We start from the raw sequence: 25,746 nt of genomic DNA on the forward strand, positions 1-25,746 counted from the left end.
TCTGAGGGTGTTCCTGCCGGCTGAGGTGTGCTCTCTTTGGCAACAGGTTCATCTGATGAATCCCGATTACGTCCCCAAGCCCTGCTGTGCGCCCACCAAACTCAATGCCATCTCTGTTCTTTATTTCGATGACAATTCCAATGTGATCTTGAAGAAATACAGGAACATGGTAGTAAGAGCTTGTGGCTGTCACTGACAAACAGTCTTCAAGTGGACTCCGGGCTCCTGCTGTCAACTTCCATGCTACCTTCCCTGCTTTCATAAACTACCTGGAGAACAAGAAGCAATTGCTGAACCACCTTTAGAAGACCACGTATGTGCCATGTGGGAGGAAGGGGTGTGGGGACCACATGCTGGGGCATGAGCAAAGCTCTGGACTTCTTCCAGACTGACCCTACACCAGGGTGGCTGCTCAGCTCTGCAGAGCCGAGGCACGAAGCAGCGATGTACCCTCACATGCTTTATTTTGGCTGGCACAGGCTTAATCTCACAGAGCAGTGGCTGGAGTGTGTGCTGTGGTTTTACCAGGTGGGTGTCTAACACCCAAAAATGAGTGAGTTTTTTCTGGAGGGGAAGACAAGGGAAGAGACAAGGAAGATAAAGAAAGTGGTGTTAGTACTTCAGACTTTGAGCATACATCTCGTACAAGATCATTCCTAAGGTTATGAATTGCCTTTTGTCTAGAAGGACCAGTTACTACACCTCAGTTGTTGGTCTCCTCCTGAAATCTGCCCTGACAGCATCTCAAATTGTGCCAAAGCAAATGTTTCAGGTCTCTTACTTTCACAGCAAAGTTTAAGTCTGATGCTGCAAGCATGAGGTGGCCTGGGCACACCAGTGTGAACTCAGCCCCTGGCTGGTCTCTCCAGTTCACTACGTGACTGAGCAACAGAACTTGAGAAATTTGTTCTTACGCAGCTTCCTCCCCTTCCCCGTGCAGAGCTGCCTCATCTACTAGCACCTGCCCAGGAAGTGAGTTGCTGTACTTCAGCTGTAAAAGTTTAGGGGGCAATTCATTCCCTGACTGGATGCTTCACAGAATCATTTTGTTTGGAAAAGACCTTTAAGATAAGATTATCCAAGTCCAACGGGTAGAAAGAAGACAGAACATCAACAACCTAAACCTCTGGCCAACCTTTCTCCTTTCAACTCACGTCTAGCAGAAACTAACAGCAAACTGTTTTGATCAATATTAAACTTGTATTAAATGCACTTACCTTTACTTCAGGCATTTTAAAGGGCTTCTTGTAAATACAAGCAATTATTTATTGCACTTGTCCCTGTATAGTCATTGTGCTGTATCATTTACAGAAAGACTTCTTTTTGAAAAAGGCTTTATTTAGGAAAAAATCTCTGTGTAAACAATTGTACCACTTGGATTTTGTACAAGAAACTCATGAGACTGTGCTTCACTAGAAAGTAGGTAAAAACGTGGTAATAAAAGCTTCCTTTCAGGCAGAAGTAGCGAGACTCGGCTCCTACAGCTGCCTGGACAACGCTTTCAGCTTGCACTGTGGCTTTTCCACCTTTACACGTCTTTAGATTGAACAGAAGCAGGAGTTCTGGACAGACAGTGAAGTACTGGAAGGAATTCATTGATTTAAAAAAATTCATTGCTGATTCACCATTTTTTGTTGTTTTAGAAAAAACCCAAACCAACCCAACCTACTCCATATGATGGACAAAAATCAGCATCTTGACAGATTAGTTAATTCACCTGTAGCCATCCTCATTCCATGAGTTTCTGTGCACAAGTCAGTCCTTGGTTTCTGCTGTCTTTGAATCTCAGTCTCTCTGGTGGAAATTCTTTGGCTTTCAGTTATGTCTGAAATGGAACATCTTATGCACCAAAGAACAGATCCATATTGTGATTCAAGGCCCCACAGGGTGCCTGGTCCTGGTGTTCAAACTTACAGCCTGGAAAGAGGTGAAGGCTCAGGAGGAGCAGGCAGCTATTTTACACTAGTACAGAAGAGCTGAACAGAGGAAAATGAAACGTTGTTCTCCAAATACTCTGCCTAAGGAGCAGGTCTGGACTGAGGCGAGGTCAGGAGACACAGCATCAGCTCTGAAATCTAACGGAGCGTTTCATACTGACAGAGCAGCTATAAAAACACCGCTTCGCTTGGGCTCTGTAGAAGCACTGCACTTACTCCTCTGGAGCTGGACAGAAGCAGCCCATGAACAACCTCCACCTGACAAACGTACAGTATGGCATCAGCAATGCTCAGGCACATGTTACAGTACCATCACTTTCATTATGGCTAGACCTCCCATGCTGAGAGGATTAACAGGAGCAGACAACTTGTAGTGGCCTTGGTATCTTCCAAAGGTGGGTGAGTGTGTGTGTTGTCAACTTTCCCTGACTCTCCATTTCAGCTATGTTAAGACAAAGTACAGTTCAAGTACAGTTGTAGAGGCAAAAGTGACTTGACACAGTCGTAGCTTTTACCTTTCTAGTTACAGTGGGATGTCTGTAAGGATTTTCAACCAGATCAAGCTTGAAGGCAAAAATACTGTACTGGTGCATTCAGGCTGATTTTCTTCATGCATTCTGGTTCAAAGGAAACACTTACACTTCGTTGTGGGAAAGCAGCAATGCAATAGAGTACCGCTCGTGCTGAAACTAGTCTCAGTTTGCACAGTAATGACATTACTTTTCCTTCACACACAGGGTAGTGTATCTTCAACACACACACACACACACAAAGGGAAGATAACAACATTTAGTACATTCCATTTCCTAAAAACAAACAAAAGAATGTCCCACTTCCCCTTCCCTCCCCCAGATACACTGCTTGAAAATTAGCACTGCTTGCCATCCCTCAGGTACTGCAGCAAGCCAGGGATGGAGCAGCCAGACTCTGGTTACAACTCGTCTCTCGCCTGGCGCAGGACGAAGCTGTGCAGCGATTCGAGGTCTCTGGTGCCGTTGTGTTCGCTGACTTTCCTCCCGCCTCGGAAAAGCAGCAGCGTAGGATAACCACGCACCTTCGAAAGACACACGCAAAGAAACTTGCTACCAACAGCCCAACTCCCTGCTGGCCTGCACTTCTACTCACCTGACTGAAGACTCACCAAACCCCTCTGAAACAATTAACCATTGTAATCTATGAACACCAGGCCCAAAGCCACACCAGAACAGACAAGGTCAGCCTAGAAATGTCCGATCATGTTCTTCTCGGATCTTGGAATGGTAGTTCCAGCTCTGATTTCAGTTCTCTGCCTACCAGCACCAGGCTTTGTTCTGACTAGGAATGGAACTTTCTATTGGCCTCCAGAAGACTGCTTTGGTGGAGGAGGCTTTTAAAATTAGGGTCTTCTTCAGCTGTAACCAAGAATCATAGAATCACAGAATCATTTGGCTTAGAAGAAGCCTTTAGAGGTTATCTAGTCCAACTCCTTCATAATGAGCAGGAATATCTTCAGCTAGAGCAGATTGCTCAGAGCCCCAAACAACCTGACCTGGAATGATTCCAGAGATGGGGCATCTACCACCTCTCTGGGCAATCTGTGGCAGTGTCTAACCACCCTCAATGTAAAAATCTTCCTCCTGTCTAGTCTAAATCTACCTTTTTAAGCTTAAAACCATTACTCCTTGTCCTGTCTTGCTTATAGTCCCCTTTAAGTACTGGAAGGCTGCAATAAGGTCTCCTAATGAGAATGACCAAGCCTGAACAAACAGTCCATGAAAAAAACTTGTGTCACCTGGTGCTGCTCTGAACTACCTCTTTTTTGGCTAATGGAGAAGACATCTGCTCTGTTAACAGCCACCCAGCTGAGCTGCATCCTGGAGCCTCTCACCATGTGGTACACAATCCTACCCCTTTCATTTCAGCTCCTTCACACTTACAGAAAATCTGCTGCAGACGTTACGTTCCACCGTGCAGTCGACTTCGGCTATTTTGACATCAGTCAAACCTGGAAATTGCTCTTTGGCAAGGTTCTCCCAGGTCGGAGCCAAGTTCTTACAGTGACCACACCTAGAAACAGAAGAGGGAGACCTTCCAGTTTATCTCTACTCTCTTGCTGTAATAGCTCTGACTTTCACAAGCTGCCTTTCCCCTTCCCTTAATGATTTGGCCCTCCAACTCCCTTGCAGCTACTATGTCAGTAAATGAGTTAAGAAAAACATTTTATTTAAGTTAAGCACTGAAGTAGTTTTCTGGCCTGCCTTAGTCAGGTCTAGAATGGTGTTTTGGATGTTGGTGCACTAACATTTTATCCTGCAGAGGAATATGAAGCCAAATAAAGACACAGAATAAATAAATAAATAAGAATGCTTAGAAACAACAGTGGTTAAACAAGGCACAGGATGTCAGTAGCACAAGGTAAGTTTTCAGGGAGCCAGTTATGCTACAGCTACGTAGCTGCAGTTTACTCATAGACTCACAGAATCAGCCAGGTTGGAAGAGACCTTGAAGATCCAAAAGTCCAACCTAGCAACCCAGTCCTAGCCAGTCAACTAGCTAAGTGCCTTATCCAGGCTTTTCTTGAACACCTCCAGGGACAGCAATTCCACCACCTCCCTGGGCAGCCCATTCCGATGCCAGTCACTCTCTCTGGCAACAACTTCCTCCTAACATCCAGCCAAGACCTCCCCTGCCACAACCTGAGACTGTGCCTCCGTGTTCTGACACTGGTTGCCTGGCAGAAGACACCAACCCCCACCTGACTACAGCCTCTCTTCAGGTAGTTGTAGACAGCAATGAGGTCACCCCTGAACCTTCTCTTCTCTAGGCTGCACACCCCCAGCTCCCTCAGCCTCTCCTCACAGGGCTGTGCTCCAGGCCTCTCACCAGCTTTGTTGCCCTTCTCTGGACATGATCCAGTATCTCAATATCTCTCTTAGATTGAGGAGCCCAGAACTGGACACAGTACTCAAGGTGTGGCCTGACCAGTGTTGAGCACAGGGGAAGAATAACCTCCCTTCATTTCAAAGAGATTTTAATCTCCTATTAAGTTTCTTTCAGTTCCTAACAACCTCCTTGACCAATGTAGCATCACCCAGTGCTGTAAACTGAATTTTAACACAGACATTTATGGAACACTTCAAGATACCTCCAGTGAAAAAGTATCTTAAATTACTGAAATTTCATCACCGTACTTTTAGGCAGAACTGCAGCAGAACTGTTTGCCAGTCAATAAGCTTCATTTAGCAGATGATAAAAAAAAGGCAGCTCTTGTCCTACTCTGATTTTCATTAAATAATCATTCCCGATACATCATCAATAACAGTACAATATGCCTGTTTCTGTTATTCCCTTCTGTCTCTATAGTAATGGAAGCAAGCAGGTCACAGAGTACACAGAGTGTGCACTGCCAGTGTCACGAGAGAAACTGATCCTGTACAATGGCAGGAATATAGCAAAATATTAATGTTACTTACATTCTGGACTTGGCTTAGTCAAAGTTCATAACTTGAACCTCTTGCTGACTTCCAGAAGCATTCCCAAAGCACTTTAAAGCTGCATTGCTCAATCTGTTCTAGGCCAGCTGCCTCTTAATTGCCTTAAGTTGCCCCCTAATGGCCTCAAGGCTGGATCAGGACATTGACAAAAACAATGGAAGATGTCTCCAAAAGCTTTCTTACTAGGAGCTGATGTATATTTACCCCACCTTGTAAACACACAGTGACAGCAGAAAAGCATTTCTGGCCATACACAGAAACAACTAGAAGAGGGTTTGTGCTTCCTTTGCAAGCTAACATTAATACTACTCCAGAACTGAAAGGCAAGAGAGTTGTGTTTGCTGAGCCCGACAGAAATTAATCCACTCGGCAGAGAAAATAGGTCATTTCTATGCAAAGCAACTACAACTGCACACACCAGCCTGACTTGCAGAGCTAAAACCAGGATAGCAGCTACAGAATTATGGGAAGTCTTCTCCTAACAGAGGCTTTCTGATTGTTGCAGCTGATGAGCACACACTTGTTTAAGAACTTGACTCTCTGCATCTTGAACCACCATTTCTCAGCCTGTGATCCAACACTGTGAGACCTAGCAGCATCCTAGAACTTCATGGGACGAGGAGATGGTTAAAGGGCACTCTATTAAGAAGGTCTAATGAAGAAAGGGAGCATTTATTTCTTTCAAGTTTTTCCAGAAGCGGTTTCTCAGATGATGAGCTCCAACAAGCCCTGGGTTCAGAAAACAGACTAGAAGCTGCTTTGTGCATGGATATAAACCAGATTTACCAGTAAGTTCTGCTGGTGATACAGCAGCAGCAGAGGCACAGATTCCATCTTAGTCCCTCACAGAGCACATAAAGGGAATGAGAAAGGGCAAGAAATGTGCTGTGGAATGTATGTATGAGCAGGGGATTTCTTAACACAGTAGTGGCAGGTACTTGCTCACATCCAAAGGCAGATCTTCGGATGGAGGAAAGCACAGGAGTGACTCTCAAGCAGCAAAGCACAGTGTGATAAAAAGGGTGGCAAGCACTAGGAAAGCCTGCTTAATTGACATTACCTGAAACAGAACCGAGTATATTCATGCCTCCTGTCAAAGTTAAGCTGCACAGAATTACACAATCATTTCAGCTGGGAAAGACCCTTAGGATCAGTGAGTTCAACCATCAGCCTAATACCACCATGGCCATTAAACCATGTCCCACATTATTCTGATGCTCCTGAGCACACTTGAATGTGAGTTGCAGTTGCTTGTGTTGCTTTGTCATGGTGACCTTTTACCACCCTGAACAAGAAATCTTTCTATATTTAATACCCTGGGTTAATGGGATGGTAAATCAAGAAGTCAGAAATGTGTTCTCTCTCACCTAGTGAAACACAGCTGACTGGGATGAGAAGGATGGCAACTAAGGTTCTTTAAATTCAACCCAGACAAAAGTAAGATAGAGACTGCAAACCAAAGAGAAACATAAAACTTTCTTTTTTGTAAGAAAAGGGGGAAATATTTCTTCAATGAGTTTGTAATACTGAAGTCCTGGCTTGGGTCCCAGGCTCTGCTGGATACATCAGTGAGTGGTAGATCACAGAATTACACAATCACCCAGGTTGGAAGGGACCTCCAAAGGTTATCTAGTCCAACCTCCCCTGCAGTGAGCAGGGACATCCTCAACTAGATCAGGTTGCCCAGAGAACATCTCCAGGGATGGGACCTCAACCACCTGTTCCAGTGGTCAGCCACCTTCATTGTAAACAACAATTTCCTGCCATCCAATCTAAACCTGCTCTTCTCTAATTTCAAACCTTTTTCCAACACGCACATTCTTCAGTTAGTTCACATTTTAAATGCAACAAGTACAGTAGCACAAACAACTCAAAGACCTACATCAAATAACACACTGAGAGTTTAGAGCAGCAATAATCCTTGACAGCAATTGTGAATTTCTTACCATGGAGCATAGAATTTAATGAAGGTGATCCCTCTAGCAATGGTTGCATCAAAGTCTTTCTCAGAAAGAGACAGCACAGCAGCCTGCTCAAAGGAAAAAAAGAGTTTAAGCTTTTTATGTATATAACATCAACCAAATGAGATTTTAGTTGCCTAAAAGAGAAACTCAAACTGGAAAAGAGAATGTTACTGATAATAAAAATAAGAGTAGCAGCAGTACACTTCACTTCTACCCCTCAGCTACTTTCCTCTCTTGATGTATAGTAATGTGTACTTCATGATGAAGCCCATCCATAACCAGCAAAACAAACCACCCCTATTTTCAAGGCACTGGGAGTGGGGGGAGGGGAAATCACCTTCATTTTAATATGCTGTTATGCAAATGTATCATGGAACACGCCTGAGAGGGGTTGGCTTCAGACACAACACAGCCATCAAGAGTTTCACAAGCTATTCAAGGTGTATGACAGCTGTTCTCCACTGCCCTATCCCTGCATTGCATACCTAGAAAAAAAATCTCATTCCCAGATGTTTCTATCTGTCTGTTAAGACAACATCACCACTCATGTGGATGCCAGCAAGGATTTTTCCCCTCCTGATAAAATCAGAGGCAATGGCATGGGAGTGTTGGAAGGAGACAGTCTCAGGAGAGAGCACAGAACTGTAATAACCTTCACATTTTGTGTGAGAATGGTAAGGATTGAAAATAAATTCATGCATCTCATGCCTATAAAAGCTTCAAAATCAAAAAGCAAGAGAAAAACAAGAACACAATTTACTACCAAGAAAATAGTGGCATCCAAAGCTGCAATGTAAAACTGCAAAGACAAGTTGAGTCCTTCACTGCCTCTACCATTATTTGGCCAAAAAGAATGGTATGGGTATGAAAATTGCCCATCTACCTTGTCTAGAATGTCTAGTAAGCCTCTTTATTACACAAGATGAGTAATGCTGCTGGGAAAGATAAGAAGCACCTGAATATAAACTGTATTCATACTAATATTGATGCTTTTTAATTATCCAAGTTCATTCTACATCACAAGGGATTATCAATCACCATCCCTTATTTTCTAGGCAGAAATACATTTTCCACAACTCCTGATGCTTGAAAACCACTCCTAATTCCTCAACCTCACCCCTATTACCTTAAGCTGAAGGTAATAAACCAGCAGATGAAATGCCAAAGTGATTAAAAACCAAAACAATCAGGAAACTAAATTGCATGAAGCACAACTGTCTAAAGGTGATTAAGTTATTCCCCCCAATTCCTTGGCAACATCCATAACCCTTGTAGCTCCTACAGCCAGGATTAGAGTAAGCCTCCAAACCTGAGGCCTCTCCTTATGAGAGGGCATGTGCCACAGTTCTGTAAATAGCTTCTAAGTTAGGACCCTTGGGTTTTTTAGGGACTTAGCAGCATGCTCCATCCTCCTGGCTTCAAGTGAGGATCTTGCCTGAAACACTCATCTCCATACCAATGAAATTAGCTGTCAGATAGACCTAGGTGCCAGCAGTTCCACAGACCAAAGATGACTACATTTATGCCACTCTATCTAGAGAAACAACTTATTGGAATCATTAAAAAGGAGCCAGATTTTGTATTTCTCCCTTCTCCAGTTCATCAGGCTAGCAGAAGTATCACAAGGATTTATGGTCTGATTCCACTCAATTACTAAAAAAGTTAATAGGGAAGTTTTTGATACAGTTTACATCTAGAAATTGTCAAGAGAAGCACATGGGGGACTCAGACAAGCTGCTGAAACAGTCTGACAGTCTGCAGCTTACCTCAACATGAGGGGGTTCTGCAGGTGGCTGTGGGGCTTCAGCAGGTTCATCTGCTGGTGGCTCCTTCCCAGAGCTCTGTAGCTGGGAATCCACATATTCCTTCAAGGAATCAAAGTCTCTCTTCCCTTTATACTGGTCATCCTGCAATTACCAAATAGTTAGTAAACATGTGTATATTCAGTTGTTCTAACAAATAAATTATTAACCAATAAATAATTATCATAAAGAAATAAGACTGACAAGCACAAGAAAAAATCATAATAATTATGACTATCCAGCCATTAACTATCCCCATGGCATTCCATTCACAAGCATGGAATTGTTTCGGTTGGAAGAGACCTTTAAGATCAAGTCCAATCATTAACCCAGCACTGCCAGGTCACCACTAAACCACATCCTTCAGCACCACATCTCTGCATCTTTTACCTCCCCACAGCATCAGAATATTGTAGTTCTTTGAGCTGCAACAAGGAAAAATGTCAGCTGAGCCCACAAGACTCTCACAGTGCCATATGAGGTGTTCAGATCTGTCAGAAGGAAAGTTTGCATCACTCGGACATCACTGAGCTGACAGACATGACTTAGTGTGAACCTTCTGACACACACTGAGAATATGACATACTTTATTAGTTATATCTCCTTCATCTCTGGGTTTGTGTTCCATAGGAGGCAAGGTATTAAGATGATATAAACCCAGAGTTCTATTACAGTAGCCTAATTGGAGACCCTACTTAGAGATTCATGAACATCACATCAGTTACATGCAGAGCACAATGAACTCTGTTACCTGTGGACAAAGTATACCTGCTCCAGTACTCAGCTGAACCTCCAATATATTTTCTTTCACAAGCAAGACTTTCATATATCACCAAATCACAGAATCATTGAATCGACCAAGCTGGAAGAGACCTCTAAGAATGGCAGGGGTTGGAAGGGAACTCTGGAGTCCAACCTTCATGCTAAAGCAGAGTCATCCAGAACAAGCTCCAAGGGAACACATCTAGGCAGGTTTGGAATCTCTTTTGGAGACCTCACAACCTCTCTGGGCAGCCTGGTCCAGTGCTCTGGCAGTCACAAAGTAAAAAATTTTTCCCTTATGTTCAGGTGGAACTCTGTGGGTTCTACTTTGTGCCCTCTTGTGCTGTTGCTGGGTACTACTGAAAAGAGCCTGGCCCCATACTCCTTTCACTTGCCCTCTAAATAGTGATGAGAAGATCAATATAGCTCATTGATCTTTTATTCCCACCATGCAAGCACAGTCCAAGTATTACTCAGAACAAAACCAGTCTGATTTTTCACTGAGCTTGCAGCCTCACCTTTTCGCCGTTCCTAAACCAGAGGAGTGTAGGATAACCACGAACTTGGGCTTCAGAGCAAACTTCATAATGCTGTGTGCAGTCAACCTACGTTTGGGAAAAATACAGACCCTTCAGTGCTTAACCAGAGAACAAACATCATCACCTCCCTTGTGTTTGAGACCTCAGCAGTAAACAGTAACAAGCAACACATGGCTTGGTAAATCTCAGTCTCAAGCAGTGCTTTGGAAGTGAGTACGTCTGCCTTCCCAACAGCAGGGTACCTACATCATTTGAACTGTAGAATCACAGAACTGTTCAGGCTGCAAAAGACCTTTAGGATCATTGAGTCCAATCATTAACCCAGCACTGGCAGGTCATCACTAAACCATGTTGCTCAGCATCACATCTACATGGGTTGACAGCCCTTTGGGGAAGATGTTTTTCCTCACGACCAACCTAAACCTGCCCTGGTGCAACTTAAGGCCATTTTCTCTTGTCCCACCACTTCTTCATCAGGAGAAGAGACCAACCCCCACCTCCTCTCATGTAGAGGGCAAAAAGCTCTCTTCTCAGCCTCCTTTTCTCCAGTCTACAAAAAAGCCAGTTCCCTCAGCCACTCCTCATCAGGCTTGTGTCACAGATCCTTTACCAGCTTTGCTGCCCTTCTCTAGACATGCTCCAGGACCTCCAGTGTCTTTCCTGTAGTGAGTGGGCCAAAACTGAACCCAGTATTCATGGTGCAGCCTCACCAGTGCCAAGTACAGGGGATAATCACTGCCCTGAAGTGAGAGCCTCTCTGTGTTTGATTATTTTTATTTAGGAGGGACTGGGAAGGGAAATCCAGATAGAAAGCAGCAGCAGCAGCAGCAAAGAAAAAATGATGACTTAATTAAATATTCCAACTAAAAAGTCCTTGAGGGTTGGACTAGGTGACCTTGAAAGGTCATTTCCAACCCCAAACAGTTTGTGATAATTCTCTGATTTTACTTGGTATGCTTATTGAACAAAATTACTGCATGGACAGTAAGACACAAAACACTAACGTGGGAGAGCTTTAAGTGCTCAGCCATTTTTTAAAGGATACTCTCAAAAGACCTCAGTGGACATGTCAGCAGCTAGCAAGGAAATTTTACTCTGAGAGAGGCTCCATGTGCAGAGCAACATTAAATTCTGACGGGCCATAAGCCAATCTGTTAATTTATCAGTTTCAAACCTTTTTTGAAGCAGAAAAAAAAGAGTATCTCTTAAGCACTGCAGCCTTTTACTCAACACAGCACTTGGATTTTGCATTGTACATTAGAAACACTTTGTACCAGATTACTGAAGATCAAATCTGAAGATTAGCCAGCATCCTGCCAGCAGGTATCATTGCTCTTAAGACACTACTCCCTCAGCTTACACGAAGGTCATAGTTCAGCCTTCTTAGAAACACTTGTGTTTCCTCTTTAGAATTGCAATCTCAGACTTATAGTCTTAGCCAAGACATGTTTCAGATAGTTTTACAAGATATATATAGCTACACAAAACTAAGTGTGGAGATAAATCTTAGTGGCTTTATTAAATAGCAACTCTCAGCAACTATAAACATGACAAACAAATGAAAAAAAACCCCAGAAATTCAGGAAATTTTGTGATTATTTTTCTCTGGTTATCAGAAAATGGTAACTTTGGGAAGAAACTTAAGCAAAGCAAAGTTCTCATCAGCAGATGCAATGTTTGGCACAGACAGTACCAAAGGAGCAATAGCCTCCTGTGTTTTATTCGCAGAGGAAATGCAGCAGGTCTCAAAATGATCTATGTCTTCTCTAGAGTTCAACTATGCTGACCTCTCTGTACATCTACAGCATAACCAAATTAGCAGATTTTCAAAAGCACTGAAAATAAAAGAAGTAATTAAAATACAAAAAGAAGTCAAGCTCATCACCCCTGCTAATAGGTCCAAGTGCTACGAGGGCAGGGACAGGAGAGATCACTGGGGTTTGTCCCTCTGCAGCACTGACAACACTGCTAGTAGCCTTTCAGATCTGTGGAACCACATTGAAAGTTTAAGGATGTGGAAAATGAGCCTGGACCTTTTTCCACTGCTGGCAAATCAAGAGGGATTCCCATCACGAGCCATCTGGACTTAGGTACAGCTCAGCAAATAAAACCAGTAACTGCAATTGTCGCACAACCTCCATACTTCTGCAGGGAAGTCACTCCACATACAAGTAAAAATCTCCCATGGTAAATGCACTACAGAAATTGGTTACTGACCCTAAGGGCAGGACAAGAGATCAGTTTTTAAGAGATGGAAGACCCCCTGAAACCTTTAGAAAGTTCTGTGAGTGTAAAGACAAAAAAACCCCACCCAACCATGAAATAAGTTGTCACAAGGAGCCCATAGGTCTAAAGCTTGCTGAGGGACCCAGTGCCATAAAGAGCAAATTAGAAATCACTTTCCCACTCAAAAGAAGTAATGAAGTTTATCATGTTCTGACATAATAAAAAACAAATCTCAAAACATCATTCCCTGCATCTGAAATGTCATTTATTATCACTTCCCTCTGAAACACAGGGAGCTAGCTGTGTTTCTATCCAAGTTCTTGCTTAAAATGTGGGAATCCCATCAACTGTGGATGTGTGGGGAGAAAAATAACCATCTCAGAATTAAAACAGAAACTACAGCTATAAAAGGATTTAAGAGGTGACAAACAAAACAACTGGCATTTAGCTGAAAGACTAATTCACACAAAACACACTTGCAGACTAAAAGCACTTCACTCACCTTGCCAATCTTGACGGTTTTGGAATGCTCAAAAGCTTGAGCCAGCTGTTCCCAGGTTGGAGCCAAAGCCTTGCAGTGACCACACCAAGGGGCAAAGAATTTGATGAAATGATTGCCTTTTAAATCAAAAGGAAAGAAAAAAGAAAGGTCATTTGAAATTAATGTATCTGTAATTAAAGACTAAGTATTAATCTTGGACTGCAAAGTTATCATGGTGTTTCCTGAGTTAAAGATAGGAAACACTGAGAATCAAAGGCGAGGACTGAAGTCTTCAGCAATTAGGTTTTCAATACTGTATGCAGCTCCACAGCATTCTTATTCTCCCTGAAGATCCAAAGAGCTTCACCAGCTCCAGCCAACAAAGGAGGTATTAAAACTGATCTTTTCAACCTAACCATTTGCTGCAAAGTTTCTACCATGTCAATCACAGAATAGAAAGTATCACCATGTATTTGTTTGAGCACAATTAAAAGTATTAGACCTCAGCTTAGACATTTTATAGGAAACACCACTCCATTAAGGCCATGAATTACCTAAGTAAATTTGCTCTGATTCTCATTCTCTTTCTTCTTCTGCCCTGCTCTTGATGTCAACTACACAGAAATCACTGCCTTTATTATAGATATTTTCTTAAATAGACTCTCTGTGCTATTTCCCACTAATGTTCAGTTTAAAAGTATAATCTTCAGAGTTCCAGAATACATCATTTCCATTAATTAAGAAAACTGTTAATTCTAGATGCTGCACACTTTGGTATGCATCAAAGCAAGGGTCTCATTAATCTGAAAATAAAAATGAACTTAATTAAAACAAGGGAAATATTAAAATTAATTTGAAGAGCTCTCTTTAAGAGAATTATTCATAATCTTTTGAAGACTGCTTTGGGGCTGATATTACTCAAATTCATTTCTGATTTGAAGGCTTGTTCACAAAAGGAGATTGAAAATAAACACCAAAAAATCATCAGGAAATGTAAACTGCAGTAGTAGTGGACTCTGACTTGCCTAATCTGCACATAAAAGACTTTCAAACTGTTTGATACACTTTGTTACGGTCAAATAAACTGCAAACTGGAAATTCCCATGCACAAATAAAAGCCTTTAGTCAAAATCAGGTATCTGATACCACATACTCATATATTCTCCTCTTTTTGATGTAGAACACCAAAAAGATAAACTTTTAAGACCCCAAACTTAATCTTACAGCTGGAACTGCTAAGCCTTCTGCCAGATTTAAGCACTGAACTTCCTGTAACTGAAGCCAAGAGAGGACAGGAGCTTTAGAGGCTATCATAAGCCTACTCAACTGTCAGATATGACCATGAGAACACGTCCTCTATGAAGGCCATTGGATAATAAAAATATTGCAGTAAGGATATTAAAACATTTACAGATACACTACCCTCTCAGCCTGTTGTCTAATGACTTGAATCCATGAAGAATTCTGAAGTAGTTCTATGTTAAGTCACACAAAGTGGGAAATCTAGATGCACAAAATGCTCTTTTACATTTGGAAGTATTTCTAAGAAGTTAATGGTTACTGTAAGAAGCTCTAGCATGTGCCTCACTGGTGGTATCACATGGGCCTCAATGTTTTAGGAAAACAGAAATTACAGGGCCCAAGTTTGTCTTGTAGAATTTGTCTTGTTCTCTAAAATCCCACCATGTCAGGAGTGAAATGTTCTGTGTTCTGAATCACTCCTGGCATACATTTTAAAGCTTCCAGGCAAAATGACCAAACCTCCAGGACAAGTATTTTTCAAAGTGGCCAAGCAGATTAAGTGTTTCGCCTACATTCCATTCTAGAGGAAGGAAGCTAGAGAATATCAAAGAAGGGGGCAGACTACAGTGGGAAAGGGGCATTAAGGAGGAAGCAGGTGGATTATATTTATACAGAGTAGCAGCCCTGGAGTAGGAACAAGCCTGCACCTAGAGAGAAAGGAAACAGGACTTGCAAAAACACAGTGAATGGCAAGGTTGTGACGGGGCAAGAACAGTTTAGTCAAGCAGGCCCCAGCAGCTTCTTCCATGGGGCCTTAATTTTATTGCCTTCTGAGTGGAGTGTCATTCTGAAAGCTGCTCAGGGTGTGCAATGTGTAACTGAACTGCTGCATTTTTAAACCATCTGTAGTTTCATCCTTTCACAAAGTACTACTGGGAAATAAAAGCAGACTTCCCACTACCGACGTCTCTGTAAACAAGTCTCTCTTGCTTATGAAATAAAACAGTTACCTTCTGCTATGTGCGTCTTGAAATTGTCTGCTGAGAGCTCATACATTCCCTGCTTAGGTTCAGGGGCTTTTGGTGGTTCCACATCAGATTCTGGATCCTATTCATGAAAAATTAACTTTTATTTTCCTTGTACAGTAAATACACAGTATCTGATTCCTGTATCACGACATTCTGTGGTGGTGCTGTAAACCCTGCACTCTGAAACATTAAATTCCTAAAGGAATGGCTGTATTTAGTTACCTAATTTTAGGCAAGGTTTGGTTAACTCCATGGATGTGTTACCACTCAGCTCAAGGTTTTTCATAGTGATGGTATGACCTTAACTAATTATTTCAAAGCCTTTCTTTAGGCCCCACCGTTGTCAGGTAAGAATTGAATTACAGCTGGCATCCATGTTTTGAGAGGTAATTAAGCCCAACAAAAATGCAATCTGTAACCTACTATAGTCAAATCTCTCTTATTCTAGAAACATTATGGCCCACCAGTGGCAACACAACTGGTACTGAGGATTTAATCTTAAACATCAAAACGTTAAAGATGAAATCTGCATTGTGTAACTGCAGTTTTAAACAGAGGAAACAAAGAGCAACTCTTGATGACAGTTTTAATGGCTATTCTGACTTATGTGGAAGCTGTTCCATATTGTTATTGCCCCCTGACTTTCATTCTCAGGAACAGATTTCCTCCTGGAAAATCAAACCAAACCTATAGACATTACAGATAAACAAGTCTGCAGAAAGGAGTATTTCCTTTTCTTATTTCCTTCTCACTTACAGATGGTTCCTCATTTAGTTGCTCCAACATCCAGTTTTCCAGTGCCTGAAAATCTCTAGGGCCTTGGTATTTCAGAGGTTCTTGTCCTGGTTTGAGCAGTTTCAGGCTAAAGGATCAAAATTCAGAGGTGAGACAAAAAACTTTTTAACACAGAAAACACTCTGAGAAAGCTAAGACACTTAGCTGATCATGCACAGCTCTCATGACTACTAACATGAGCATCAGGCATCTCCTTCAATTTCAAGAGGTCACAGATAGAAGTTAGGACACTTTTTCATTGCCAAGCTTTTGAGGGAGACTTTAAAACATAGGAAAAATCAACATACTCTAATATTACTTTGATCAATAATCACGAGCAAATAAAACACTGCAGCTCTCAGTGCTAAGGTTAATCATTCATTATGCCTATGAATCCCATTTCAGCCTGGCAAAAAGCATCAATTTTGCTTTGTTCAAGCCCTTCCATCACCACAGGAAAAATATCCAGTGGTCATTTTCCCAGAAATTTCTTTCTCATGTTTTATTCCCTGCTTGTAGGACTTTTCATATGGTATGAAACTGATTAAAACCAGGCTGAAACGAGTCAATAGGAGAAGGGGATAAGTGGCTGCTTATAGGAATTCAAGACTTCACAAACTTCCATAAACTACCTAAACCTTCTACTATCAAACACTGAAGTTAAAAATTACAATATATTTGATAAAGAGGCAGTATCTTTTCTGACCTAGCCATGTTTTTTAAAGCAAATCATAGAATCAAGCAGGTTGGAAGGGACCCCCAAGATCATCCAGTCCAACCTAGCACCTAGCCCTAGCCAGGCAAGGGAAGCTAAAATCCCAAAATATTACATGAAAATAAGACAGTGCAATAGTGGAGTGACTCCGGGCAGTGAGCAACAGTTAGAATGGTAGAATCATAGAATCAACCAGGTTGGATGAGACCTCCAAGATCATCCAGTCCAACCTAGCACCCAGCCCTATTGGAGTGTGCCAGTTTGAGCCCAGATAGAATGTTTTGGTGAGAAGAATTAGATTACAGGCTGTGAAAAGGAAACAGTGGTGATGTCTGCTGCACTCATAGGCTTGCTGAGATGTGTAAGAACAAGAACATAAACACGGATAACAGAATCGCTGCCTGGGCTTTAGGCTGAACTCTCTCTCTCTAACCTAACCTGCCGTCTGTGTGACTAATCCATCTGCTTCCTAATCCCCCTGGCCAACTCTCAAAACTACCTTAAACATAAGGCAAGATTTTGGGTAAGGCTGGGGGGGTGGGAGGACGGTGGAAAGGTGCTTGAGAGCCCCTCCTGGGGACTCAGGTTTCTGGGAGGGGAGCTGTGTTTCTGTATTACCTTTTAACTTGTATATTTCTGTATATAACTGTATACATTGTAACTATCTGCTTGTATTTTGTGCTAAGCTGTAAATATAAAGCTTCATTCAACTTCCAGAGCTGCTGAGTCTAGTCTGGGTGATTTTCTGAAGTGTGGGGGGGCAGGGAACACCCAAACTATCACATGCAGCTAAGTCACAGATGTCCCTTAAGGGTAATTTCAGCAATGGCTTTGCTATTTATAGCTCCCAACTTCTACCCAATGACACTCACCTGTGTTCAAGGGGGTGCTGCCAGGAGCATATGCCAAGCTCAGACTGTTGCAGAGGTCAGCAGCAACAGTATCACAGAATGGTAGGGGTTGAAAGGGTCCTCTGGAGATCACATAGTCCAATCTCTTTGCTAAATCAGGGTCATCCAAAGAAAGCTGTCCAAGAAGGTTTGGAATCTCATCAGAGAAGGAGACTCCACAACCTCTCTGGGCAGCATGCTCCAGTGCATCGTCACCCTCATAGGAAAGGAAGTTTTGCCTCCCGGGTTCTAGTTTGCATAACAAACGCTAGACAAAGCAGCTGTGGAAGGGCTAGAGATGATCACCACTACTCCTCACTAAGATCAGTAATCAGTAATGCAGTTGAAATAATCCTACTCATTTTTACAAGAAGCTTTAAGGAGTCTTCTTGCAAAGACTTCTTTAAATGACTATTTGTGTAGCCCTTTTAGTAATGAGTTCTCCTGATACTTAAAGAAAAATTAACTCACTGGACTGTTTTTTTTTTGTTTACCTCTTTTCTACAGGAAAAAAAATAAACAAAAGGGCAACAAAGCTGGTGAGAGGCCTGGAACACACATCTAGGCTGGATGTTAGGAGGAAGTTCTTGCCAGAGAGAGTGATTGGCATTGGAATGGGCTGCCCAGGGAGGTGGTGGAGTCACCATCCCTTGAGGTGTTCAAGAGAAGAGTGGATGAGGCACTTGGTGCCATGGTCTAATTGTTTAGACAGGGCTGGGGGATAGGTTGAACTGGATGATCTTGGAGGTCTCTTCCAACCTGGTTGATTCTACAATTCTTTAAAGAAGTGAAAAAAAAATCGCTCTGCTCCTTTCTGGCATCTAAAAAGGGAACACTTACCCAACCCCAAAGCACTATCCAGGCTGACCTCTCCCAGATGCTCTACATTAATTCTACCTAGCAAAGCTGAGATAGTAAAGGCATCTGTCTTTTTTAACAGGGTAAACTTCACAGCCTTAGACATGGAAGTAATTTCTCCTAGATCACCATAAGCAAAATTACCTAGAAAAGGTTCATCCAACATCACTACTGCTATGCTAAACAAATTACAGTATTTCTTCAGCACCAAGTTCAGTCAAAACTTAACAGATGAATGATGCAGTGGTGGCAACCTTGTGACAAGTAAATTTTAGAAGTACTGCTACCAGAGATTGGCTCTATCCTGCATACCATGGCTGCTTAACGTAGTAGTGCTTGAAAAAGCAGAGCTCTCAAACAAAAAGGACAATTCTGGGCTTCACTTAAACACAGCCATCTTCCAAGACAACAAAAAACAATAAAGAGTATGAGTAGTATGATACTTGGCAACATGATAACAGGGTTTAAAATGAACATGAGGTCCAAAAAGGCTACAGAGAAATCCACCAAAAAATATCTTAAGAAGTAGCTTCACAAAACTGGCAGAGGACCATGGAAAACTAGAAAAGAAACAGCAGCAGACATCCTTTTATACTTACGTAGGGTACCCTCTGACACCAAATTCAGAGCAGAGAGGGGTATCTGCAGTACAATCCAGCTTAACCACATAGACCTGTGGGTTTTCCATGTTGTTGTATTTATCTCCCAAATCATTCCAAGTAGGCTGGAGACGCTGACAGTGTCCACACCTGTGACAGAAGGAGCAATGTATCTGCTTAAAAGTTGCTCACTTTTACAGGGAGGATGAATCTATGAAAAAGTCCAGAACAGGCAGAGATTCTGATAAGTGTAAAAACACTTAAGTCATAAATATTGGAGCATTGTTACATCATGCAGCAGGGAACACCAGTAAGGATTGGAGGAAATCATCAAGAGATGAGAACTTCTTGCTATTCATTTTTTTCCATACTAAACCCTGAACTTACTAAGGCTACTGAGAAAAGCACTTTCAGTCTTCTAGGTTCACAGGGTGTTCACCGTGAGGCCATCAAGCTTTCTTTATACTCTAAGAATTCAATATACTGCAGAAAACAATGGTTTCAAGCATCTTTGTGAGGTCACTTATGCTTGTGTGCACCACAGGAGTTGTAACTCACAGGTCATGAAACACATCAGGGCTCATTTCTGAACATGTTTTCTCTAAATCCTCTCCTATGGTGTTTTGCTCCAGCAGCACACCATCAACTAACTCTATCTGCATATACACACAAAACTGGCCTCTTGTTGTTGCTTTAACAGCAGCATCCTGGAAGCAGAAAGTGGCTATTATTTTTCTCTTTGTTTTCCTAGTGTTTCAAGTCATCACTGCCCATGAGGTCCTCTTCCTGTAACATCAATGAAATGATTTAAGGAATGGATTTTCATTTCTCTTTAATACTTGCTTAGTATTTAAAACCACTTCATTGATACAACTGGTTTGGAGTCCACCTGTAAATAGAAGTTGCACAGATTCATGCCTTTCCAGGTATCTTGGTACTATGAAGGCAAGAAAAATAACCTTTAGACTTACTTTAACATAAAGAACATTTTTTGACCTTAATAAGGTTCTATTACCATCAGGCATAGCAAGTCACACATACTTGCACTGTGTGAGGCAATACAACCTCCAGTATGATCTTCTGAATCATGATGAAGGGATTAAATACTGCTTAAATATGTAACTTCAGACCAAAGTCCCTCCATAGTAAATACTTTTCATCAATCTTGAAGAGGATTTTGGATTTCCCAGTCCCTTCCCATAGCAGTTGAGGGGATTTTAAACATTGTGTCAATAGTGACTGCCCTTAAAGAGCAGAGCATGGAAAACTAGATATGGCAATTTCAAGCTATTGACCTGCTGTTTTTTAAGCACAGACTAAAGCTACTTTGCCATGATCTCTGCTACACACAGAGTGCCACTTTCCTGTCCTTCCTAAGTCTGTATGACCTAAAACTGAAAATAAAGCAGGAAAAATGCTTCTATCTGAATCAGTAATGAACTAGTTCAGTCATACCTGGCTTCTAAAACATTCAGTAATACATAAGAAGGAAATGTACCTACACAGCCTTTTGTTGCTGCATTACAGTAGTGAGGCTGGAGAAGCAGCCACTTCATAGAATCATACAATGGTTGGGGTTGGGAGTAACTTCTGGAGATCCAGCCCCATCTCCCTGCCAAGGCAGGATCACCTTAGGGTAGGCCTCACAGGAGTACATTCAGGCAGGTTTTTTAAAGTCTCTGGAGAAGGAAACTCCAGAGTCTCCCTGGGCAGCCTGGTTCAGTGCTCTGTCACATTCACAATAAAGAAGTTTTCTGCCGTACTGATAGGGAATTTTCTGTGTTCCAGTTTGGATCCATTTCCCCTCATCCTATCACTGGAGACCATGGAAAAGAGACTGCAGTTGTGCCACTGGAGACAGTGGAGACCTAGTGTCAGGGACAGTCCTACTGTTTTGTTCCTACAGGGACTAGGAAGGTGCAAGCATCTGTAAAGTAGCAAATAGTAAAAACCCAAATAGTGTAGCCAGCAGGACTTAAGGATCTGTTTGTACCCTTGTACTCTGTACTGAAGAGATCTCACTTTGAATACTGGAATCAAGTTTGGGCCCTTCACTACAAGAAGGATATTGAGGTGCTGGAGTGTGTTCAAAGATAATCAAAACTGTTGAAGGGTCTAGAGCACAAGTCTTGTGAGAGGTAGCTGAGAGAAATAAGGTTGTTTAGCCTGGAGAAAAGGAGGTCGAGGGTAGACCTCACTGCTCTCCAGAACTCCCTGAAAAGACGCTGGAGTAAGGTGGGGGTTGGGCTCTTCTCTGAAGGAACAAGTTATAAGACAAGAAACAACCTGAAGTTGCACCCCAAAAGTGGTTGGATGCCTGGGCCGAAAGAACGGTGATCAGTGGAGTTAAATCTACTCAGTGGCCCGTTACAAGTGGCGTTCCCCGGGGCTGTGTTGGGGCCAGTTCTACTTAACATCTTTATTGATGACACCAACAAGAGGATCAAGAGCAACCTCAGGCTGAATTAGCGAGCAGAGGCCAACTGTATGACATTCAACAAGGCCAGCTGCTGGGTCCTGCTCAGAAAAACCCCATGCAACACTACAGGCTCAGGGCAGAGTGGCTTAAAGGTTGCTTGGCAGAGGGATCTATGGGTACTGATCCACAACTGACTCACTATGAGCCAGCAATGTGCTTAGGCAGCCAAAAAGCATTCTGGCTTCTATCAGAAAAAATGTGGCCAGCACGACCAGGAAAGCAATCCTACCTGGCATTGGTGAGGCTGCACCTCAAGCACTGAGTTCAGTTTTGGGCTCCTCACTACAACAGGGCATTGAAGTGCTGGAGCATATACAAAAAAGGGCAACAAGGCTGGTTAAGAGTCTTGATCACAACTCCTATGAGTGGCTGAGGTAGCTGGGGCTTTTGAACCTGGAGGAGGCTGAGGGAGTATCTCACAACTACCTTAAAGGAGGCTGAAGCAAGGTAGGGGCTGGTGTCTTCTAAGTAACATCCTATGATGGGAGGAAATGGCCTCAAGTTGCACCAGGGGAGATTTAGAATAGACATCAGGAAAAATTTCTTCACTGAAAGGGTCATCAGACACTAACAGGCTGCCCAGGGATGTGATGGAGTCACTGTCCCTGGAGGCATTTAAAAGGTGTTTGGATGAGGTGCTTGGGGATATGGTCTAACAACTACCTAAGGGCGGCGTTAGGTTATGACTGGACTCGGTGACCTTAAGGTACTTTCCAACCAGGCAAACCTGTCAGGAGCCAGGAGTTAAGATTAAAGGCCTGAAGCAGAGACCACATATCTGGAGGAGGCTTGATAATGGTGAGAACACACAGAGGAGCCTCAACAAGCCTGGGCAAACAACAACAGCTCCCTCATACTCATGTTTGGCAGACATGCTGAGCCCTCCCAAGGGCATGGTGTGGTTTGCAAGGCCAGTGCCCTCCTTGATGCTTGCATGCATATGCTGGAATTTGCAACAGCACATGTGGCATACAGTCTCCTACAAAGACTGTGCCAAGATAAAAAATCATCTGATTTTCGGGATACCTATGAAGCACTCAGTCAAAGCTTGGACAGAAATGGGTATTATCACCTGAAAACAGAACTGAGCAGAAGTACTCCTGTTCTGCACTGGTGTTTCTGAGGCCTTACAGCACTCCAGGCACAGGTACTTCACCAGCGAGTCAGGCATCCTCCACTTTCCTCATCTTCAGAGATAAGAGGAAGGCCTTTGCTTAACGTTTTCAAGCTGATGTTAGCAACAAAAGAATCATAGAATCAACCAGGTTGGAAGAGACCTCCAAGATCATCCAGTCCAACCTAGCACCCAGCCCCATCCAGTCAACCAGACCATGGCACTAAGTGCCTCATCCAGTCTTTTCTTGAACACCTCCAGGGACGGTGCCTCCACCACCTCCCTGGGCAGCCCATTCCAATGGGAAACCACTCTCTCTGTGAAGAACTTCCTCCTAACATCCTTGTTTTGAAGAGAAATCCTTTTCTGCTGCTAATCTGAAAGAGCATCATGACTCACGTGTGCCTAAATGGCACCACGTACCAATGGACAACTTAGAACCAAACATAACTTTTGTACATTGCTCCCTTACCAAAATTCAAGACTTAGGGAAAGAAACCACAAACCAAACACCAACCAACCCACCCTAGACACAAAACTCCCAATAACTTCTACTGCCTATTGCCAAGAGTAGAGGAAGAGACAAAATCCAAAGTAGATGAACAGCCACAAGCAAGTTCCAGAGAGAAGTGCTGTCCTCGGGACAGCTGTGGCAGCCAGCAAAGCCCTGTTCTCCCACTCTTCTCATTCCTGGGTCTAACATACCAGTCCAGCACAAAAACTCCGTCTGAGAACTTTACAGCTCTGCTATGGCTACCTGTGGCTTTGGGGATGCAGCACTACCACCACACTGCTACGGCTGCAAATGTATCTTTAAATACCCTGGCTGCAAAGAGGCTGTAACTCCTGCAATGAAAATATCTGGTGGGGGCACAAGCCAGCTGCCGCTCGCCCAATCGCTGCTGCTGCCATACCCAAGAGGCCACACTCCTGATCTCTGAGGAACGCTGGGCACGATCGCGGAAAGCCCGGGGTCGGCTCCAGGAGAGCAAAACCGGGGCTGATTCAGCTCGCCTCCTCGCAGCCCTACGGAGTGGCTTCACCCGTAGGCCCCCAGCCGGGGGCACCGACGGCCGCCCACGCTCCCGGGCCACTTCGAGTGTCGCTGCACACCTCTGCCGCGGGCCTGGGGGCAGATCGCGGCTACCGCGGCCCGGCTGAAGCCCCCCACAAAGCCACCACGGCGGCAGAGGCCCGGGTCAGGCACACGCGGGGTCTCCAGCTGCCATCTGATGCGTGTCCAAACGCCGCCACGCACAGCCCGGGCCGGGCCCCGGCCCCGGCCCCAGCTACTGGGGCTTAGGGCGGCGCGACCCCGAGGCCTCCCGCACCGCCGGCCCGGCCGCCTCCCGCCGCCACGTCAACAAGGCAAGAGGCGGGCAGGGGGACGTCGGGCAGCACTCGGCCGTGTGCCCCCGCTTAGGATACCCACCACGGGGCGAAGAACATGACGAAGTGGGGAGCGGCGGCAGCGCCGTGCCGCAGCATCTCCGCGTTGTAAAGGTGCCGCCCGTGCGGGTCAGCCTCCGCCGCTGTCGGGCCCAGGTCAGGACCCGACTCCGGTTCAGCTCGGCCCGATCGGCCGCAGAGGATGGGGCCGAAAACGGCCAAGCTGAGGAGACGCCACCAGGCCGGGCCCGAGCGGACTGGAACCATGGCAGCGGCAAGAGAGCGAGCGGGAACCCACGTCCCCGGGCGGCTGCTGCCACCTCCCTCCGTCCCCGCCCCTCCCGCCACGCACCGCCCGCGCTGCGCGCACACCGAGTCCGGGACAGCTCCGCGTCCCGCCCCTTGCCGCCGCTGCGCTGCCGCCGGGCGCCGAGCGGTCGCTGAGCACACGTCCGCGCGTTCGACCTCCCTCCTGCCTGGAAACGACAACAAAATGACGAAAAGAAGTTTTTCAGTAACTGTACTTGGATACTATCGCGTTGAGACCGCAGAACTGCAGGCGCCCTCGCAGTTCGGCCAGTCCCACACCCCTGCAGGGAGTGGTTCCATCTTGAACTAGAGCAGGCTGCTCAGAGCCTTGTCCAGCCTGAGCGGGAATGATTCCAGGGATGGGCAGCCTACCAGTTCTATGGGCAACCTGGGTCAGTGTCTCAGCACCCTCAGCATAAACCATTTCTTCCTTTTATGTGGTCTAACTCTCCTCTCTTGCAGTTTAAAACCGTCTCCCCTTGTCCTGTCACAACAGGCCCTGCTAAAAAAGTGTATTCCCCTCTTCCTTACAAGGCCTTTTTAACTACTGAAAGACTGTAATAAGGTCTCTCCGGAGGCTTCTCTTGTCCAAGCTGAACAATGCCAACTCTCCCACTGCATCCTCATAGCAGAGGGGTCCCAGCCCTTGCATTATTGTCGTGGTTTCCTGTGCTGAGGACTCCGAAGCTGAACCTACGGCTGCAGGTAGAGCATCAGCCAAGAGGAGCAGGGGGGCAGAATCCCTCTCTTGACTTGCTGCTCACGCTGCTGCTGGAGATGCAGCCAAGAGGAGCAGAGGGGCAGAATCCCTCTCTTGACTTGCTGCCCACGCTGCTGCTGGAGATGCAGCCAAGAGGAGCAGAGGGGCAGAATCCCTCTCTTGACTTGCTGCCCATGCTGCTGCTGGAGATACATCCCAGCATTTATATTTAACAAATAATAAAATAATAATGTATATTTTAAATAGCAATCTTTAAGAATTAGATGTAGACAACCACACACACACTGTGATGAAGGTTTTCTTAATTCAAAGGGAAAAAGGCAAGCAGGGTTGTATCAGACCAGTTAACAACTGGTTATGTTTTTAGGAGAAAGCCCTGCCACCCAGGCTCTCCCAGAGCTATTCCCAGCCAGGAATAAGGTCTCCATCACTTGGATATCCAGC

General features: G+C 44.2%; 2 protein-coding genes across 2 annotated transcripts in view; one reads left to right on the top strand and one right to left on the bottom strand.

Annotated features, from left to right (window-relative positions):
* BMP6 (bone morphogenetic protein 6) overlaps window positions 1-1,461 on the top strand; it is a 101,985-nt gene extending 100,524 nt beyond the window's left edge. Inside the window, exon 7 of the mRNA XM_064161160.1 lies at window positions 47-1,461. Within this exon, the coding sequence (XP_064017230.1) occupies window positions 47-196 (150 nt within the window). The 3' untranslated portion in view covers window positions 197-1,461. The remainder of the gene's footprint in view (window positions 1-46) is intronic.
* On the bottom strand, window positions 1,318-24,595 carry TXNDC5 (thioredoxin domain containing 5). Its single transcript, XM_064161161.1, has 10 exons — window positions 24,316-24,595; window positions 19,291-19,440; window positions 16,211-16,316; window positions 15,437-15,533; window positions 13,206-13,321; window positions 10,457-10,543; window positions 9,141-9,281; window positions 7,357-7,439; window positions 3,854-3,983; window positions 1,318-2,991 (listed from the first exon to the last, which is right to left on the bottom strand). Exons 1-10 carry the CDS (start codon window positions 24,537-24,539, stop codon window positions 2,869-2,871), a joined length of 1,257 nt encoding a protein of 418 aa, XP_064017231.1. The 5' UTR covers window positions 24,540-24,595; the 3' UTR covers window positions 1,318-2,868.
* Window positions 24,596-25,746: the final 1,151 nt, after the last annotated feature.

This window comes from Pogoniulus pusillus, chromosome 21 (genome assembly GCF_015220805.1).
Source record: "Pogoniulus pusillus isolate bPogPus1 chromosome 21, bPogPus1.pri, whole genome shotgun sequence".
Classification (NCBI taxonomy): domain Eukaryota; kingdom Metazoa; phylum Chordata; class Aves; order Piciformes; family Lybiidae; genus Pogoniulus; species Pogoniulus pusillus.